The sequence below is a fragment of the Drosophila simulans genome, chromosome 3R, assembly GCF_016746395.2.
Source record: "Drosophila simulans strain w501 chromosome 3R, Prin_Dsim_3.1, whole genome shotgun sequence".
Lineage (NCBI taxonomy): Eukaryota > Metazoa > Arthropoda > Insecta > Diptera > Drosophilidae > Drosophila > Drosophila simulans.
In genome coordinates, this window is record NC_052523.2 from 7,290,078 (window position 1) to 7,311,171 (window position 21,094).

Below are 21,094 nucleotides of genomic sequence, written 5' to 3' on the forward strand. Positions count from 1 at the left end.
CTAAAAGCGAGCCAGTGGACACTCGAGACTTGCCAATTAGGACGTAGGGAAATTGTTTTACATGAGTTGGTTGAGAGTTACACACATTTTTTAGCAGGACTATGGAGGGCAGCAACTTCCACAGAAGTTTAAAGGGAAACGTTCCATGCTAAACCATTAAAGTTAGCTGTGGCTACATTTAGATACTATAAGTCCGAATGCAAATAAACTCATAAAATTCATAAACGAAGACGATAAACTTCTTTAGCTGTTAATAGTAAAATACGTAACACACATTTTCAACAATAAACAAGAGAGAACGACTATCAGATACCCGGTATGTACTTGTTACATACTTTTCAACGTATACCCTAGTATACCCTTTTACTGTACGATAAAGGGATATAAAGTGTACTCACCTGCATAGAATAAAGGCAGCAGATTGAAGATGATAACCAGCGGAAATATAGAGCGTGCAAACTTTTGCATATCCGTAAGGATGCCGACTGCCGGAGTCGTTGAAGCCGCAGCAGCGTAGTCCTTTGTGGCTTCGCCGTGTTGAAAGAGCTTTCGTTGTTGTTTCGTAGAGTCCTGACTGACTTTGGAAGATAGGCGTGATAGGCAAGTGCTCGTGGCGAGGCGATCCTGCTCCGAAATCCCTGTAGAAGCGACCAAAGGGGCAGCAGGATCAGCCAGGTCCTGCTGTTGCTGCACGACAGGAAGAACAGCAACATCGCAGCCTGCAGCAATGTCGTCCAAAGGATTGCGCATCCTGTGCTGGGTGTCTCTATCGCTGGCTGAGTTCTCATCTGTGGTCCAGGACTGCGGACATTCGCTGGCTGGTACATCATCTGTTGCTGCTGCAGTTGCAGTTGCTCCTGTTGCTGATGTTGCTGCTTCCGCAAGTGTTGACTGGCATAATGTTGCTGTTGCTGCTGCTGCTGCCTCTGATTCGCTTTGTGTTTGTGTGTGGCACAGAAACGTATCGTTTTGAAATTGCTTCCGATTGATGCAGTTGCAGTTGTTCGTGTGCTGCTGTTGTTGTAAAGGTTGTCGTGTTGTTGTTGAAGAAATTGTTGTTGGTGTGTTATAGAAATGTCGTATCTGTGCTGAGGCCATGTTGTGCCCTGAAATGAGATATAAAACGGCAACAAAGCCATTAAATCGATGTTAAAAACCAATAAGCATAGTGTGCACTTTAAATAGACAGTTCAAACTGACCGCCATTAAGTTTTGATAAACCCATTGCTTTGATTATCGATCCCAACAACGCTGTTGCAAGGATTACAAGCCGAAAGGGATGCGGACAGCATCACAAAGCATTTGGGTTCTTGTTCTTTTAATCAATTTCCACTGGCACGCCCATTCGGTTAACGCCGGCGGGCAATCCTTTTGCTGTTTTTTACAATCAGCCAAATCCCCGACTCTCATTTTTAACTGGGTTTTGACTGAGGGTTAATGTTTGTTTTTCCAACGTTTTCTAGAGTTTTGTGTGTTTTTATTTACAAAGGAAGTGAGCACAAGCCGACAAAAATTTAACATGTAATTTATTTTAATCTTTATTAAAAACTTGTGTATTTATTTGTGTTAAAAAATGATGTAACTATGTTTTGGTGTTTTTTTTAACTACGGATTTGAGCTCAAGTTGACCAAATTTAACGTGTATAATTTAATTGTATATTTATCAACATATTTGTTTATTTGCTTTAATAATGTGTATGGTACTTTTATGGTACGAGATCTGTATGTAATGGCTAAGTTTATAGCACAGAGCTTTTGCTCTACATCCTTGGGTAAAAACTGTAAAGGATTGCAAGCTTACATCGTAAAAGCTTTTAGCTGTGTAACTGTCAATTGGTGGTCGCTTCTACGTATACGTAATATTCATGTAACTGTAAGCGATGAGCTTTTGCTGTTATCGAACTGTTAAAGGGAAAAGCTTACACAGACATATGTACATACAGAAGCAATGACTCTCATAACAAGGAAATGATAAGAAATCGACTAAAGTTAGCCTTTCCTAATATATTGTGCGCTTTGAACGAATTAGAGTGTTACTTCCATGGCGTCTTTTTCCGCAAATCCCCACCCAACTACGCCACTGTGTCGCATACACATCCCTCATTTGCAAGCCATAAAAATATGCGAAATAATCATAAATAACCTACAAGTACACTGTAGATAAGCCCTTGGCAGATGCCACGCCCATTGGGTCAGGCCAGGCATTTATCAAATTTCCGCCACTCGAAATGTTTTTGGCCGCAATAACAGACGCCGAAACAAGTTTGCCAACCCGCAGCCCCCCCGACTGCTTTTATCCTTGTTGTGGCTGGATGGTGGCTGCTCCTGTTGTTTTAGTGATTACAGACGTTGATAATAAAGTAAAAATTGCAACAATGAACGCATAGACATCATGTCTATGGTCGTACTACTCGGCCAGATCCAACAACCAACCATCTAACAGCAACGCCCACACGTAGCACGGAGCCATAAAGTGCTCGTAATCAACGTGAAACTGCGATGCACGCACACACATCTATTGCTGAATGGGTGATGGCGAGCTTGTGCACTGAGAAAAAATACGAGATAGCTACACTGGTCATATAAAATTACAGATATATATATGTAAATATTTAAGACGTGGCTAATATCAGCGTTTTACACTCAAATAACGCCTTTTTAAAATTGTTTTTCTCAAACTTTTAAATAAAGACTTTTAAATAGTTACAAAGTAATAAATTGTAGATAAGAAAAGATGTAGTGTTGAGTATGTCCTTTAAAATAATATGTTGTATTATTGTATTGTCATCTACTATAACAATTTCCTTTTTTTTTAAGTTTAAATTTGAGTTGTACATGTATGATTTTTGTCAATGTTTGGGTGCGTCTTTTGGCCAATGTTGGCCACCGGACCTCCGCTAGTCGGTGGCTTTCCCATTTTGCTAACGAAAATTGTCTGCAATGCTGCACTAATGTCATCAGGGCGTATGCGTAACTAGGTGAATGTTCACTGCGGAGTGTTGGAGTTTTTCCGAATGAGGGCGAGCGGGCGTTGAGGGCGGGGCTGGATTGTGTGGCTGAGTGGTGTTTTCTGTTACGTTCCAGCTGTATCCATTAATTCCGGGCAGCTGACAGCAAGGATGTGAGCTCATGTGTGTATCCTGCTGAATATTTAAGGCAGCAGGCAGGATGGCCAGGATGACTCGGCAGCGGACTACGGACTACGGACTACGGACTGCGACTTGCCGAACTGTCAACGCTGCGAGTGCAGGCACATGTGGCATGCCGCATAATTGGAAATTATTCGCTGCACTCGGCCGCACTGTAAAATGCTAATTGCAGTCAAAAGTAATAGCCACTCTGGACGCTGTAACGGTGCAAATAAATTGCAATTTGTTGCCGCTAATGTTTATTCAAATGTTCGTCGTGTTTTAAACACACACAAGCACACTCACACCAATCAACACCTGTGGCTGACCTGTTTCTGTTTCTCTCGCAATTAGTCAGTTTGTTTGGCATCAACGCAGGGCCATGGTACTGCGACTATACCTTTTGACCCGTATCTGTTGCCCTGGCTAATTGTGCACTTGGCCAGCGGTTTAATGAGTGCTGCTCGTCGTTCAAAGGCAGCGAACGCGAAAATAATAAAGCCGGCAAAATTAAAAGCCAGCCAGAGCCAATTAAAAGAGACTAAAGCGCAGGAACCACTTCAAAAAGTAAAAAAAAAGAAATAATAAAGTGGAGAAAACGCAGCAAATAAAAGAACGACTGCCTTTGTGCTTTCAGATAGAGATAGTTGTTTCAGGAACCACCTTCAAAACGAAACTTATTAAATTCAAAAACAATATTAAGTTTTAACTGAAGCAAAGCGCCTTAAACTTGAAAATGTCCCCTCCTATTTATATAGTTTGTTGCACAACTCTGCTTTGCCAGGCTTGCAAACTTGCCTCAGCTGCACCAGATTATATGCATATATATTTAAAGCCTTCGCCCGCCACCACAGTGCAATCCACTAAGCGTGGCAAACACTCCAAAATAGTTATTAAACCCTCGCCAAGAGCCCTGAAAGCCCAGCAAATGGATGGTGGCTGAAACAAATGGCGCTCGATGCAGCACAAAAAGTTGCCATCCGCAGCAGGAGAAGCAGCAGCGCATCATCGTCGTCATCAGCGCATCATGAAAAGCAGCAGAAAAGCAGAAAAGCAAAAAAGCAGCAACGCCAGCATTCTACACTTCAACGCCGCGAGTTGGTGGCATAAATTTAGCCATCCTGTGTATCTGGGTATCTGCAGCTTTGCTCAAAATTCTCAGATAGAGATGCAGATGGAGATGCGTTTATGTATATGTGCACCGCAATGGGGCATTTACATTTCAGATGTCCTCATGCTGCCAGTGTATGCGTGCTGTGCAAAGGAGATGCAACAATATGCATTCACTTGGTTGATTAACATTCTGTTTGATTTAAAGCTTTAAAGTCGCCTGTGTGTGGCAAATATCACACAAAGGCGGTCACGCGTTTCTTGCATGCATCTACATATGCATCTCTATGGGAAAAACGAAATGCAGGCGTGCCTTTGCCTTTAGTTGCTAGCTGCGCGCTGCAAAAAGGAACTTCATGATGATCACGGAATGGAAATTAGCCAGGACACAGAGCCTTGCAGCCGCATGTTGCATACATGACAACCAGCAAGCTGAAACCGCAGTGACAAATTGCAATTTAAATTTGGCTTTCGCGGGCGCCACACAACTGCATTTAAGTGCAGCATGTGTGTGTGGTGTGCTCATTACGAGTCACAATTATTTGTAGTTTTTAATTAGAAAACTTAGCTCGTCGCCCTATATATATATATACTTCTGCTGCTATTCCTGTCATCCTCTTGCTGCCACAACGTGCACTTCAGCACATCAAAATGCTTTCATGAATACGCAATGCGCTTGTTAATAGTTCTGGGCATATGCGGCGTATGCGTAATGCATGATTTATGCAGCCGTCTGTCTGCGTGGGCGAGTGTAAGTGCTGTATGCAGATAGAAAGATGTATTTGCAATTCATCAGCCAAAGGGCTTAACTTGTTGAGCTGCTTAGCTGGCCAATCAAAAATCGTGCACTTGATTAAATTTGATTTACGGAAACAAGAAACCTAAATTGCACTTAAATGCTTTCGAATAAGGCGGCAAGAAGGCTTAGGTATATCAATTATCCAAATAACTCACCATATCGTCTGCATTTAGAGCGTTTGGGTACAACACGTCCTAATCACGGAGTCGTCTGAGTTTCTGCAAAGAGAAGAGCGTTGGAGAACTCAGTACAAGGCAGGCAGTTGGCAGTTGGCAGGACTTTAGGCCAACTTTGCATTGCCAAACAGCTGGCAGCGCTTAAGTAAAAGTTACGCGCAAAACATTTGCAACTGCAGCATTAATGCGACTTCGCCTGGAAGTTGAAAAACTTTCCACCAGCGGTGGGCGTGTCAAAAAGATTCCAAAGTACAAATACACCAAACCAAAAAAGGAAAAAACGGGAAGGGATAAACTGGCAAGGGGCGGCCAACTTTGCAGCAAATCAATTTCGCAGCAAACTAAATTAAACAACGACAAGCTAAAGCAGCTGCCAAATAGATAAAAATGCCAAACACACGTGTCGAGGAGGGGCGTTGGGGCATTGGAGGGGGCGTGGCACGACAGGCGAAGCCGCAAACAAATTGTGTAAGAATGTTGGAAAAGCGCTGAGAATCGCGCCATTGGCAGCAGCGCCTTAAGTCGAGTCCCAGAGCAATTTATCATCTCTATGTTTAAAATTTATTACATTTATTTTATGTTGTTTAGCCCCCTTTTTTTCAGTTGTTTACTTTTAACTGTTTCCTCGGCGTTGTTTCCCCTTTTCTTGCGTTTTTTTTGTGCCATTTTTGTGCGTGTCCGTGTCTCTCAGTTTGCGGCAGCACTTTAAGAGCCAAGTCAAGTGGATAAAGTGGCAGTGGCGAAGGCGGCAAAGAGTTCTGCCGCTGTCAGTTGAGTTATAGCCCTCGACTTGGCCCCACTCGGCACTTGTAATTGAATTTATCGCTGTAGCAATATTCATCAACGTCAGGCACTATGTGGCCATGCTCTGCACTCTATGCTCGACGAGGAGCAGCAGGACTCTGCTAGCTGCCGATGTCGAAGGCCTTACAAATGCCCGCCGATCAAATTGAAGTGCCAAAGATTATGCCACGCCTGCAGTTGCGCATACGCACCGTGGGCCGCAGCCGAAGCGAGCTGAAATTGAATTACTCCGCCCCCGAAAAACAAATCCAAAAAAAACCCAATCCCATGGTCCGCAGTCCATGGTCCATAATCCAGCGCCTAGCCTAGTTGGAATCCCCGTATCTCTCATCCGCAGAGGGCAGCGGTGCCAAATTGCTTTCGATATCAATTTCCTGGCAAGAGCTTTTGTTTCCCTGGCAGCTCAGGCCGCAGCTGCAACGAAATCCGATTAGAATTCCTGCACTGCCAGTCAGCCAGCCTGCCAGCCTGCCACGCCCCCTTCGCCGCATCCGCCCCCTTCATCAGCACCGCTGTGTGCGTTAAAATCAAATTGTTTACTATTGCCGCTGTTGGCGCCGGGCAAACAAACAGTACACAAAATCGAATACACTGACTTTGAAGCACCAAATGCCAAGTATTGTTAAATATTTGTGTACATTAAAAATATTCTTTGCGCTTCGAAAAAGCGATATAAATAATTTTTTAGCAACCATTGATATTTATCATAAATTTATACATGAATATATTGTTTTTTTTAAATTTCACTTCCTAACACTGCGCTTATACTTTTAATTTTAACTGAGGAATAAGTTCAAAATGGATAGATACCTATAACTTAAATTATAGTTTTTAAGTTCTTCTAGTGCCTATAAAATACAAGTGTTTTTTCTCTGCCCCCCTTTTACAGATATACAAATGATCCTTTGCATCTTGTAAAAAAAGTGCGGAATACAAACTGAATAACAAATCCTTTGCGATGCCAAAAAATCAATCGAGCAGCGGAAGTGGCAGAGGAAAGGACGTGGGCATTTCGATTCGTCCTGCTGGTGAAAAAATCATGATGGAGTTGACTGCACGTAAAATATGCATATGCTGCAGTGCATCCTGCCGATCAGAACTCGATTCGATTCGCTGGCACTGCAATGAAATTACCCACAGTTGGACTAATGAAACCAATGCCAAGTCAGCAAATTGAATCAACTTTCTACGGAGCCCAAAACATTTACCATAACAAATCGCATTCAATTTGAGGTATATAGTTTTGAACGAACTTTCCATGTGCAAACTAGCTGACATGGAGCAAAATGTTAAGCTAATTGATTGGCTTGCGGAAATCCATTTCGATGTTACATTTAAAAAAAATATTTGTTTTTTAAAATCATGTTTATAGCTTTGCATTGATATGTTTAATAAAAGTGTAACGTGAACTATCAACTTTCAACCTATTTATTTATATTATCCTTAGGCGCAGCTTAAATGGAATTGCTTCCATTTGTTTTTTTGAGTGTACTGCTCCCTGCGGGCTAATGGAAGCCAAATCGAAATTACCGCCATCGGTCAGGTGTGGAATATAGGATATTTTCTGCATTTGCCGGTTGTCAGCGTAATGAAACAAATACAATGTACAATGCATACAAAGCCCGTGGAGTGACGGCAATCAGCAAATCAAATTTCGAATCAAAAGCGAATCGCATATCGATTGCAGCTGTCAGTTGCACATGCACTGCGGATTCAGTTACGGATTGGGATTGATGGGAATGATGAATGGATCCGTAATGAGTGTTATTAGACGGCGTCACTCGCACTGACCGTCAATTTGTGCGGGCGATTGGACAAAAAGCCGTCGATGATTCGATACTCGCATCCCCCTGCCAACCGTCCATGTCCACCCTCTCTTTTCGTCCTTGGCCAGCTGACAGAGCGTGTGACAGGATACGTCCAATTGAGAGCGAAACTGAAGCCCCACAAGATGGGCATGAGTGTCTGTGTGTGTGTGTGTGTGTTTGCGTCCTTGGCAGTCGGCATAATCAATCCACTCGCCTGACACCATGTCCTTTGTGCTGTGCATTCGTGAAAATTGAAAAAATTCACTCTGCTGGTGGGTTGACAGCGCCATCCTGGGATCGCTGCCAGGCCAGCTTCGAGGAGGCTGAACAGGAGATACTCGCATCCAGGGTCTGGCTGGCAGATGTGATATATGCTTATGGCCACCGTTGCAACGGTTGCCACGGCGGATGCAACATAAATTATCAAAGTGCAAGTTGCAAATTGCTTGGCCTTCAGCCTGTGGCACGAAATGTGCACATAATTTCAAATTTATTACGAATTTACGTGCCATGCGATATGAAAGGGAATCCCAGAGCACTAGGAGAAAAAGGCCTGCACCTTCGATAGGTGGAAATAAGTATGCCAGCTGGAGTAAGGATTCAGCTATGGATCAAGGATAAAAAGTCAGATTTTCATATTTTTTAATTAGAATGCGATCATATGTAGTGCAAAGCATTATTTAAGTAAATTATAATCGGCAAAAAATCGTGTCTCTCAAGGGATATATTAAGATTGCTTGGTAAACTGATCAAACTAAGCCAAAAATAGGTGTTCATTCATTGCAGTTTTATAGCTAAATACTACTTATCGTTTTTTAGAATATACATTATAACTTTTATCTAGTTTCACTAGCCAAGATACGTATTGCACCCAAATTGCTGCCAGTGTTTCAAACTGCACGGTTGCCGCATATTCAGGTATCCATGGCACGTTGGGGGCGTGTTTCACATGCAAAGCAGGTGACACTGCCACACTGCCACGCCCACCGACTCGTTACCCGCTTAAGACAAGCCAACGCCTGCAGGACGGCCATTGCTTTTGTGTCGACTTCCGCCCGCTGATGGTAGCGACCACGCCCATTGCCGCCCCTCGTTTGTTACAGCTTCGTGCCCCCCTCCGCCATCCTCCGCTTCGATTAAATGCATCATTTCCCAGCATTTCAGATGCAGCAGCAAAAGCAGCAGCAGCAGCGGCAGCAGCTTAGCCATAGCCACAGTCACCTAAAAGGATCTGAAAGGAGCCACAGGAGTCGAGGCCATCGCATTTGCCATCCTCATTCCTCTGGCTAACACGGTGCCCAGCGGGTAACGCCACTCGTCCCCATTTCCCAGAATCTACACTGAGAAAAGAGAATATACAACCAAATCTTAGAATGGACAATTGAAAAAGGTAATAATTTAATCCTGGTCTTAAGGAAAGGTTTGACATCATGTTAAACTTTTTGCCATAAAAGTTCTCAAATGATATTTAGCTATTACAATTTCATATGTAATATTAAATGGAATTATCCTGGACCTTTAATACTCTTGCAAAGAGGATCTCCTCTCTAATGAAATCTGCGAGAAAGTTTATTAACAAGGATATTGCTAGAAATCTTCGTGTGAAACCAAATATCATTTAATATTTTAAAGAAAGTCCTTTGAAGAGACCCTTGATTCCAGTTGGCTTTCTCCTGCACATTCTCATTTCACTATCAATCGAGATAGGTTTTCAGAATAAGTTCCATATATTTTCCCGCAGTGCAGCTGCAAAGAATGCTGTGCATTTGTGTTTGCCTCTGTGCCCCTGTGCTCAGCGTTGTCCTGGCTCCTGCTGTGTCCTGCGCGCTATGCTAACAATCTTGTACTTCGGAGCCCGTTCGAGTTTAACTATTGACGTTGTTGCTGCTGCTGTGCTGTCATTGCCATTTTGCCGTTGTCCCCGGTAATGTTACACGGCTTTTTATACTCCTCGGAGGCAACGACAACCGACGACAACAATAAAGCAGGTGAAGGATTCACATAAAAGTTGTAAAACTGATTTAGCCAGGGCGTGCACATGGATAGAGCAGAATTGCGGACCTGCCACGACGACGATATTAAAAATCAAATCAAATTTCAGCTTAAGAATTTAAGGAGATGCCAGATGACGTGCTTTGCAACGCTAGTCCTGGAATTTTAAGGACCTAAACCAACTTTAATCAGTGCGCTGATTGGGTGTGAACTAGTGAGGTAGTAGCATTGCTGCTCAAACAATCGGATAATCCAGCGGGTGATATGCTATAAATCAATCTCCTTTCTTGCCAGTTGCCAATCGCCATCAAATTACCATTTTTAGGCCAGACAAACATGGCCGTCTCTTTTGTGCCAAGAATCTATTTGCTGCCGATTCAATAAGTTTTTGGGCCCAGGACCGCCGGCGATTTGGCAGGCCTGAGCTGCATTTCATATCAGTTGATTAGAGCTGCAGGAAGGACGAACAAACGAACGAACGAAGGATGCGGATGGGGACACGGACACAATGGGGCCGCTGCCAAGGAGGAACTTTAATAATGGTCGGAACCAAAGGACAGATAGACAGACGGACTGCAAATGAAACGCGAGACGCCAAATTAGTGCCAAGCAATTAGTTGGCGGCCAAATTGAAAGCAAATGAAATGCTCCGGCCCTTACAAAAGCCTCCTGCAAGATCCTTACACCCATAGCAATTAGCCGCGACACCCAGACCCCATTTTCATTTTCATTTTCATTTCTATTTCCATTTTCATTCCCCCAACCATTTCCATTTCGAATTCGCTGGAATTCTTGGATACTCACGTTTATGCTAGTTGCATCGCATGGCATTTGCTGTTCCAGTTGGGCCATGTTCTTCTCCCTGCTACATTTTCAGTTAATTGCTTCAGCTTGGCGACTAAGACGAGATCCTTGCTCTGCGCTGCAATGGAAGCATTCAAATGGGAATGAGGTTAGCAAGTGCGTTTTGTAAAACTAATTGCAAGCTGCAATGGTTACAAGCTATAATTCAAAAGAGCAAGGGGTGTTCTTCTATTCATCACGATGTGTTATAGATGTTTCTTAAAATTTATTTTTTATATTTTGGTACTTAATTAGGGCTGAGAAAAGCCTTAAACAGGTTTTAAATAAAATTTCATCGATTATTGAAGAAAATCAATTTAAAATACATTATTTTCAAGTGTGTTTCAATAACGTCAATATCAATAAATGATTTAAAAAACGTGTGTGTTCCCATTAATCTTTTGTCTATTTAAATTATCTATAATATAATATTGTTTATGGCTTTTACGTACTTATTTAAATTTAAAGCAAATTTGATTTATCAAACATTTAAGTGGCTTTCTATGACAGAAACTATTTGTCTATTTGCAATTTGCATTAATATTACGGATAAATTTCACCCCATTAACATTAAATTCCAAATAACTCGCTATATTTTCTCATAATATAAATATAAAGTTAATTTGCGAATTTTGAAATAATTTATGTCCCAGCAGCAGCTGCTGTTTACATCATCAATAATGCATTTGCAATTTGGACTTTCAAGCGCGACTTTTGCGCTGCATTTCGCCGTATGCCACATGCATTAATCCATAAAACATTAGCTTCGAAATGCTAGAAACAAAGCAATTATGCCACTCACGTACGAGTGTTTGATTGTGTGTGTGTGTGTGTGCATAGATGGCCATAATTGGCCTATGACTATGTAAATTGCGACTGGCCGCAAAGTATGCCATACAAATAGTTGAGCCGCAAATGGCATTAAAATGAAACACGCATCAACGAAAGTTAATTGGCAGGCAAGAGAGAAAGAGAGGAGCCCAAGGATATGCTAGGATGCTAAGGGAAAAGCAAACAAAGCTCTCCCACAGGCTTCGTATCAATCACAACAGAGCACACAAACAGATACAGATGCAGAGATACAGATACAACATCCAACACACACACACACATGCCTAAAGGAGAGGGAAAACTAAATTACAACCAATTTTTATTGCTGTGAAAACAAAAGGCGCAGCATATTATCACAAAATGGCGATGGCAGAGGGGCGGTGCGGTTTTTTGGGGCGTGGCTGGCTACATCTGCGTGTGTCCGTCTGTCTATTTGTGCCAAGCGCACGTTTTCATACAAAAGACACAATAAATGATAACACATAAATTCGCACACAAGTTCGTCCTGCCGGAGCACACACGTGTGTATGTGTGTGTGTGTCTGTGAGTTAGTGTATGTGAGGCTCGTATCGTTAAAAGTCAATTGTAAACTTGCACGCCCTAAAGCGGCCTCACAATCTGCAACTATTCACGCACAGCAAGAAAAATTGTATTTTTTATTTACATACAACAAATTATTAAATATAATTATTATTAAACTAATTAGTGATGCAAGCAAGTGTTAAATGCCTTTGAAAGCATCAGTAATTTTGAAAGAGGAAATAATTTAAGGTAACCAACCAATATTTATTTAAAAAGAAAAAACTTTTTTTAACAGTTGCAGAAATGGAAAAAGGTAATAGCATTTTTTGAAATATATTGCTTATTGGTGCTTTTATACCAAGTTTTTTAAGCTCGTTGATTTTTTAAAGTCTCTTCTAGTTTTGGCCTCTTGTTTAATAAGATTTTCCACGCACTTAACGAAAGTTAGTCAAAAATCATTGAAAAAATTACGAGAAATTACAAAATTACTATATCAAGATATTAGATCCTTTCTTAGCTGAGTTCCTAAAAGTTTTTCTATAAACTAAATATATTTCGGTTGGAAATGCTAAAATAACATTTAATGAAGTTATAGCTCTGAAAGCTTCCAACCTCTAAATTAATTTTATTTACTTATTTTAATCGTACAGCGATTTCTTTCCCGTGTAGCGCCACGCACACTCTCAAGCTGCGGCGCTGTGACTAAGGCAGATCGAATTATAATGCAAGAAGCAACCGTCGCAGGCCCCCCAAACCCCCTCCCCCCATACATACCACTCCCCGCCCGCAGGAGCGCGTAATGCCACCTTATCAGTGGCATTCAAATCAGAGCATAAACACACGCACACAAGCGCGCGGAGAGGCGCTGCAGCCAAAGGAAAGCACTGAAGCGGCAGCTGGATAAAAGTTACATTGACATTGCCCAGCGCTCGTTGTATGTGTGTGGTAAGAGCAGGATATGCCAGGATAATGTGGCCAGCGAAAGAGAGAGAGAGAGAGCGAGAGTGAGAGAGAGCGCCTGCGCTGGTCGGCTACCAACAACGCATAAGAGTGGCTGGGATAGACACGCAGAGCGCGGCGTTCGAAAGGATTTTCTTTCCATTTTCCTCTTTGCCGAGCCGCCCATTTTTCCCGTTTTCCCATTTTCATTTTTTTCTTTTCTTGCTCGCAGAGCCGAGTAAAACGTCGCTTTTGTTTTTGGCCAGGCTTGTTGTTTACGCTTTGCCGCATATGTCGCTGCCAATGTATTTAATTGTGAACTGCGCACAAAAGTAGGCAACGATAATTTCTGCTTACCCAGTGCCACACATCCTTGCCACTTACATGTTTGTGCGAATGTGTGTGTTTAGGGGCGTATGTGTCTGTGCGTGTGTTCGTGCGTGCGTGTGTGATTGTCTCTTATTTATTTATTTTGTTTGCTGTTCTGAGCCTTTTACAGGCAGTCGCTTAATGACGTAACAATTATCTTTGGACGCATGCTTATGGCACTCACGGGTGCGCTTACTGCAGCCCGAGGTTGCCAATTGAAATTGCCACAAGCACAAACACACCCACACACACACATTCTGACCCTCTACATGTCACATTATGGCTTAGCAGATGCCTCGCTTTGTGTATGCGTTATTGAAAAGTTTTTCAATTATGGAAGAGCTCCTTGGATGAGCTCCAGTCCATTAGCAAGCAGCGGAAGCTTAACTCGATGAAACTCCCTAATTGACCGCTCTCATACCGACGACCCCTTTAGCACCCCATGGCCTAAACGTTTTGCAAATAAACTATTTTTTATTCATAAACAAGCAACAACAGCGTGGCATGCTCTAAACGACCACTTAAGTGTGTGCCCCATCAGCAGCAAGCAGCAACAACAACGGCAGCAAGCACAGGCAGCAGTGGCAACAACGATGTGGCAAAGATGCAAGTCTTACACGTGGCGAAATTCAAACGCAACTGACACACATTCAGTTCAGTACTAGTCATTGCTAATTAATATGGATACTACAAGATGGCAGGTTCTTAAATAAAAAATATATTTAAAATTAACATTAATGTACGATATCTGGTGGTAAATACAGCCAAAGTTTCTTTTGCATTGTGAGCTCTAATCACTGCAATCCGCATATCCTCGTAAAATGCAATTGTCTTTTTGTTTCCATAAATATTACAAATTAAACGAAATTTGCCTTCCTGTGCTCCAGAAATTGTTATTTATACAATCCGCAAGCGAGGAAGTTATAAATTTTGTTGCCGGTTGGGGAAAACCCTTCGCACTCGCAACCAGTTGGCCCACATTTCCCGCTGTGTACACCACCCACTGCCACACATCCGGCGACGTCGCTGTCGTCGTCGTCCAGAGCGCATGAATGGATGAATGAATCCCTGAATCGCCACTGGCAGCCAGACAAGCCAGCATATGAGGGGCGTGGCCAGGACTTGGCCCCATTGTTGCTGCGGTGGCTGTGTTGCTGCTGTTGCCGCTGTCATTACTCGACTCGACTCGTTGTTTTTGTTCCTGCTGCTCTTTGTTGTGGACGCTGGCTGGTCCTGTCGTCCTCATCTAAGTGCATGCGAAGAGGGCTCCAAAAGTTCATCTTTCTTTTGAATTCCACATTTCCCCGGTGAGTTTTGTGTGGGCTGGAGTGCATGGCTTGTTGCTGTGGGTATGTGGATGCTGCTGTGCCATTTGTGCTTGATTATTTTTGCATGCAACTGCCAACTGAGTTCCGGGGCACCTGCTCATGACCAAGCGATGTCACCCACCCACCCGCTGCTGCACTTTGTCTATAACATTTTTTTTTTGTATTTTCATGAGAGGTATTTGTGTTGGCTGCGGCCATTTGCAGGCAATCTATTTGAAGTGCGGCTCTTAAGCCGAATTTGTGCTGCATATCTTGGGGCGCTTAACCGCCAGCACCTTGACACATTTTAGCCCTGCGGAAGGAGCTGGTGATGGGGCAGCAGATCAACCTTGAGAGGAACACTTAACGCCCATCGATTGACAGACATTGAGGGCTCCTCTTTTTATTTCTCTGAACACAGAAACAGGGCAACAGACAACAAAATATTTGTAATTAAGAAAGTTTTCAGCTGAAAAGCACTTAAATGAAATTTTAATTTATTTCTAAAATGCTGCCATCACCAATAGTCAAGGGGGAGTCAGGGCGCAAAGGAGCCAAGCTAAAGGGAGAAAAAAGGAAAATAGGAAAACACAAAAACAAAAGACAAGGCAGCTGGAAAAGTTTTCCAAAGTGACAGGGACAAACGGAGAAAGGGACACGGACATGACTGGCAGACAGACAGTTGTCGCTAGAGAAATTATCTGAGAGCAGCCAGCAAGGAGCAAAGAGCAAGGAGCAGAAAACAAGGAACAAGCAAGAGTTGAAGCAGCCGGAAAACCTATTAAATATTTAACCTTATCGCAGTCATTTCTACGGCATCAAGCCGGAAGTCTCAATGCGGCCAAGAAACCATTGCGGCCAATCTGCGTGTGCAATTGCCAGTGGCAGCAACAGCAATTGGCAGCGTTTTAAAAAGCGCCTCCAGGACACGCCGGCCACATTATGGCGTCCCATGAAACGCTTAAGCCATCAGCCATCAACACAATGTTAGGTAATTAACCCGGCTAAATACGATACGACGGCCAAATTATGCCAGCATCCGGCTAAGACGGAACGTGTGCTCCCTTAATGTCCTCCTATTCCTCGCAGTTTGGCTTCGGGGGCGGGAGCACCCGATGATAGCCCCCTGATTTTCAGTCTAGATCCACGTATTTATCTCGCCCCATCTCCAGTGGCAAATACAGTTTACTCGTTTTCTTTTATCTCCAACCAGTGTTAAAAAATTGATTTGAAGCGCAGAGAATTGCTGTATTTGGTTATCTTATACATATATAATGTATAAAAGATAAGATATGACGCGGAGATATTTTTATAGAAAATTGAAGCTACTGACTTCTTGTTTGGTAAGCACATTTTGCTCTTAAGGCATGTGCAAATATATTGATAAATTAATTAAATAATAACATATTATATTTTTTGTTTTAGATATAAGCACATTTGCAAGTTTCACTGTACTTTGGCATTCCTGTACAACGATTGAAATTAACTTCTTATCGGAGACTATTATCGTGATTAAAATGTTGCAAGCTTTCAGAGCCATTAACAACTGTGCAGTGTTCTTATCAGCCACAGTATGCAAACCCCTACACCCACCCACACCCACACACACCAAGTAACCCACAAAGGACACACAAAGAGAGAGAGAGAGAGACAGAGAGAGTTAAAGAGAAAGTGCGTGTGTGTGTTTGTGGTAACGTGGTGTAAGTCCAGAGAAGAGACAAAAGAGAAATGTGTGGTTTTCTGTGCGAGTGTATGTGTGTGTGTGTGCTGCTGATTTACCACAAAAATGAGAGACGGTAAACAACGGACTTGGCAACTCTTGGCTCCTGCCTGATGGCGATGGCTTTGGCTCGCAATTCTCTCGAGGAGACGAATACGAAGACCGAAAATCACCCATTATCCATTTTTATTTTATCATCAATTTTATTACACACAAAGTAAAGAGGCGCAGCCGAGCAGCAAGTTGATGATGTACCAGGCTATCAACATCAATGAAAAACGGCAACAACAACAGCAAGGAGCGAAAGCTAGAGAGAAAGCGACACACTCACACACACGCAAAGAGAGATGCTGAGAGGCGAGGATACAAAACACACGCCCTTTTGGTCGGAAAAGCCAAAAACTGAACGGAAACCGAAATTGAAACGGAAACTGAAACACTCGATGGACGAGTTAGTGCGGCTAAGCTAATGCTAATTGCAGTCGTACTTACTTAGGGCTGCATCTGTGGCTCCTTATCCTTATCTTTATCCGTATGCGTATCCTTTCCTTTTGTTTGGCTTGCTATATGTATGTGTATATATATCCTGATCCAGTGACCGGGGCGAGGAATGTTTGTTGCTGAACACTTTCGTTTGCTTTGTATTATATTGGTATTATTATTATTTGGTTGTAAACTTTTGCTTTAGCACTTGGTTTCTCCACTTCTCAGCTTGGCATTTCACTCACTCGAGACACTTTCCTGCAGAAATCAAAGGATTTGCTTTTAAGGCGGTCCACTATGATTGTGCTGCCACGGATCTCGAACTCCTCGCACGGGTGGCAGTCGGGCGACTAAACGCAAATCACCTCATCTGCTTACGGGCCATAAAATAAATGTCTTACGAGTGCGCCTCAATTGACCGAACAATAAACTCAATTTGCATTGAGCTCCCTGCATTTGTGTGGGTGCGGGTGATTGTGCCGTCTTGCGCTTGATTGAATCAACAGCAAACAAGTGAACAGATTTGGATTCTGTTTAGCTCTCGGACACTTCAACAACATAGTACGGAGCACACAGTCGCACTGGATTAGTGCGCTTAAGTGGGCCTGAGGAGCCTATTTTAGCTATTTGCCTCCATTTGGCACTTATTCAATTGAGGCATTTTGGGGACATTTCGAAGATGCCAAGATGCGCCACCAGGAGCGAGTAATTATGTCCGTCAATCTTGCCCAGAAAAACACAAGTGTCAAGCTAACGACAAAGACCTTCAAGGGCCGCTAAGTAGGTCGTCTTATATGGTGGGTCTATATGCTATACCCCAAACAGAAAGTATGTTTCATACATATTTTCATCTTTTGCTTTACGAATGAAATCTTTTACCATTCTTGGTCCTTTGGAATTTAATATTGAATCCTAATACTATTAATTTATATAATCTGCTTTAATGTTAGTTTAGTATGCCTTTTTTTTCATACATAGAAATCTTTTAAAAATCCTTTAAAAAAAATTCTACAAATCTGGTTGCTTTGTGCTTCCCTTTCTTTGATTTTCAATTATATTTCTCGCTTTTCTTTGTCTGTTGTTGTGGTTGCTCTTTCTTGCTTTTCCCCATTTTCACGCTTCTTCTTGCTTCTGCTCTTGTTGTTGTTGATAAATTCGGATTTTTTGGGAGCGGCTCATTTGGTTTTCTCTTAAACTTTTCCTTTTTTTTTTCTCGCGTGGAAAAACATTTTTGGCAGACTTACTGGGGGAAAATGTACGAAAATTTCATGCTTACTAGCAACAAATGTGGGAATTCAAAAAAAAAGTGACCATTATGTGTAGGATTGATTTTTCTTCAAATGGTTTTTCTTTTCAGGTTTTACTGAAGCTGCGGCAACTGATGACGCGTAGTCAACATTTAAAGATAAAGTGGTTATATTTTTTAATGCAAGCAAAATCTGTCCTTGTTTTGGCAATTCTTGGAATTGGTTTCTTTGGTCATAATTTGAATTTTCTTTAGCTTTCCTTGGGCACCGCACATGGAAAATGCTTGCAAAATGGCACATTGACCACATATAAACACTCGCACGCACGCACACACACAGCACACAGGCGCACATATACACATACACACACAGACACAGACACACACGGGGATTACAAGTTGGCAGAGCAGTGGCAGCGAAGTCGACAGCGGCATCGACTGCCAACACAATTTCCATTTGCCTATTCCGCTTTTTCACTTTGTTGTTGTTGTTATTTGGCCAGAGGATGTGGTGTGTTGTTGCTGCCAGGATTCCTTCGTTCAGGACTATTTACCGAGCCAAGTTTCCTTTGAGCCGCCGTCGCTCTCGAGTCGCAAATTCACACTGAGCCGGAGTTTTGGATTCGGTTTCGGATGCTGGTGGCTCCGCACTCGGATGCTGCTGGTTGTGCTGCTTTGGTCTTCTGCCGCCGCGGCCAAGGACTCAGGCGCAGGCTGTCGGCGCAGAAACCATCGCCCCAATTCTCTTCGCCTTGGTTCTTTTAAGAGAGCCGGAAGAGCGCGTATTATGTGAAGAGCGGAAGCGCGTGGTGGATTAAGCACTTGAAAACCGTGGCGCCCGCACTTCAGCAAATGCGTTGCAAATGCACATTACGTCCACTTGTAATTAGCGGGCTTAATGCATATCAAGCATCCGCTTTTCGGCGGATATAGAGAGGGAAGTCCCTGCGACAAGCCTATCGAGATTGCAAGTCGAGTCGAGTGTCGCAGCGATCAGTAAATGCCTGACACCGATCAAAGCGCTTCAATGACGTTCAGAGTCTGAACTTCAAACCTTGAGCGATATATGAAATATATCGGTATAACGAACTGCAGATTAAACTCGTTTTACTTTAATTTTTTTTATGAAATTGCATAAAATTATTTACATTTTCGATTAACTTTATAAATATTTAAGTTTAAGCTTTGAAAGCATAGATATTTGTTCCATATACAATACACAATATTCACTGTTTGACATGTTAGAATATTTTTTTATAAATATATTATTAATAAAAGTCTTAGCATAGTGCCTAGGCACAAAATTTGCACAGTTGCCGAAGGTTATTTTAAAAAATTTTCAAAGAATGATTTAAAAACTATCGCATTCGCTTCATCCGATGTCCATCTCTAAGTGTGACCCTTGGAAGTAGCGATTGTACGGGCTATCGATAACTCCGACGCGACAGCGACGCGGCAGAGAAAACTCGTTGATGCCTTTCGTTTGACTAATTTTATATAACTTTCGGAGTGACAACACGGCCGACACATAAACAAAAAATATATCCTAGCTTTTAAATATTTAGGCACACACTTCCCACACCTGCAACGCGGCCTGCAGTTCCAAATTCTTCGTGCTTTCGATCAAGGTGTTCCAGACGGTAAACAAGCAACAGCAACAACAGCTGGCCCAACAACAACAACAACAAGGCGAACAACCTGTAAGACCTTGAGGGGATTTTTTTCGGATTTATATTGCGCGGCAGTGGCAATCTAATCTAAATTATTCCACCAGGTGCGCTTCTGATTAACATTTCTGGTCAGATATATTCAATTAGCAAAGCGGTAGCATCATGTCGATCAGGAGAGCTATGTCCACAACTGCCTCAAAGGAGTGGCGGGATTACTTTATGAGGTCTGTTTATTGGTTATCAGTTGGCCATATATGACTTATTGTAAATATTACTTTTTATATCCACAGTACCCACTTCTGGGGCCCTGTGGCCAACTGGGGCATTCCGGTGGCTGCTCTCGCCGACACACAAAAGAGTCCCAAATTCATCTCCGGCAAAATGACATTGGGTAAGGATATCCCCATGGGTTTGGGCCTCCATCTGGCATCCAGACACGCGCGACTGGCATCGACAGTTTTCGCTTAAGATGTCGTAATCAGAGCCGCTGTGATATGTTCTAAACAAATCACTCTATATTGCCTGATAAGCCAGATACGGAAACTGTCGAAACGTCTGCCGATAAGATTGCACAGAGAAAAAACTAAGCACAATTTGTCCATTTTACTCCTAAATCCGATTCTATCGTAATAAGATGCCACCGAGACAAAATGCACATAATGGAAAATAATGACAAATTGAGCTTCTATTTTGTCCTGTACCTAGGTTAAAAGTCACCCAGAAATGCTTATCCTCGATCTTTTCCAGCTCTCACCCTGTACTCGTGCATCTTCATGCGATTTGCCTACAAGGTCCAGCCAAGGAATTGGCTGCTCTTCGCCTGCCACGCTACCAATGCCACCGCCCAATCGATCCAGGGGCTTCGCTTCCTCCACTACAATTACGGGTCTAAGGAGCAGCAGGCGTAAATGTAGTCCTTGCCCCGAAATCCACTTCCCCGAGAGCGACGCGCGAAGCCACTTCAAATGTTTACCCAACAGCAGCAGCTATCGCAATTTACTGCCACCACACGCAACAAAGATCTAGCAAATTGCACTGCCGCAATCCCATTCAAATCAAATCCAAGTGGTGGAGTAATTGCCGTGAATCACACCCGCACATCGGCTGAATCTCGAATCGCGAAGTTGTCGTGCCCCAGTCGCCGTTTTCCAATTCCAATTGAGTCTATACCCCCCAACTTGTTACTTTGCCCATTTAGTTAATTCCGTTAGGCAGTTGATCAAAATTTTAAGTCGGTGCAATCCTTAGTTTACGATTATATGAATATGGTTTAAAATCCAATAAAAGATATCAAAATCTAAATTTGTCTAGTGTCTGTGAATACAAAATGGTTGTAATAAAATTGTA

The 21,094-nt window shown here is 42.6% G+C and overlaps 2 protein-coding genes across 8 annotated transcripts in view; one reads left to right on the forward strand and one right to left on the reverse strand.

Annotated features, from left to right (window-relative positions):
• LOC6727511 (cubilin) overlaps positions 1-18,766 on the reverse strand; it is a 48,145-nt gene extending 29,379 nt beyond the window's left edge. For 3 of the 7 annotated variants that reach the window (XM_044923236.1, XM_039294781.2, XR_001599905.3), the window contains exons 1-4: positions 16,841-17,204; positions 10,622-10,734; positions 5,193-5,255; positions 399-1,106 (exon numbers count right to left, since the gene is read on the reverse strand). In XM_044923236.1, coding sequence (XP_044779171.1) covers positions 399-1,098 — 700 coding nt within the window. In that variant the 5' untranslated portion in view covers positions 1,099-1,106; positions 5,193-5,255; positions 10,622-10,734; positions 16,841-17,204. Of the gene's footprint in view, positions 1-398; positions 1,107-5,192; positions 5,256-10,621; positions 10,740-16,840; positions 17,205-18,631 lie in introns of those variants that run through there. The other 4 variants (XM_039294779.2, XM_016175559.3, XM_039294780.2 and 1 more) reach the window with 4 other exon arrangements.
• A 722-nt stretch (positions 18,767-19,488) lies between these two features.
• LOC6727513 (mitochondrial pyruvate carrier 1) lies at positions 19,489-21,049 on the forward strand. The gene is made up of 4 exons (XM_016176432.3): positions 19,489-19,777; positions 19,852-19,971; positions 20,038-20,138; positions 20,495-21,049. Exons 2-4 carry the CDS (start codon positions 19,910-19,912, stop codon positions 20,653-20,655), a joined length of 324 nt encoding a protein of 107 aa, XP_016034098.1. The 5' UTR covers positions 19,489-19,777; positions 19,852-19,909; the 3' UTR covers positions 20,656-21,049.
• The last annotated feature ends 45 nt before the right edge of the window (positions 21,050-21,094 follow it).

Coding starts and splice junctions, on each gene's coding strand:
- LOC6727513 (XM_016176432.3), top strand. CDS start 19,910: ATGTCGATCAGGAGAGCTATGTCCACAACTGCCTCAAAGGAGTGGCGG. Junction 19,972..20,037: donor TGGCGGGATTACTTTATGAG/GTCTGTTTATTG, acceptor TTATATCCACAG/TACCCACTTCTGGGGCCCTG. Junction 20,139..20,494: donor CTCCGGCAAAATGACATTGG/GTAAGGATATCC, acceptor GATCTTTTCCAG/CTCTCACCCTGTACTCGTGC.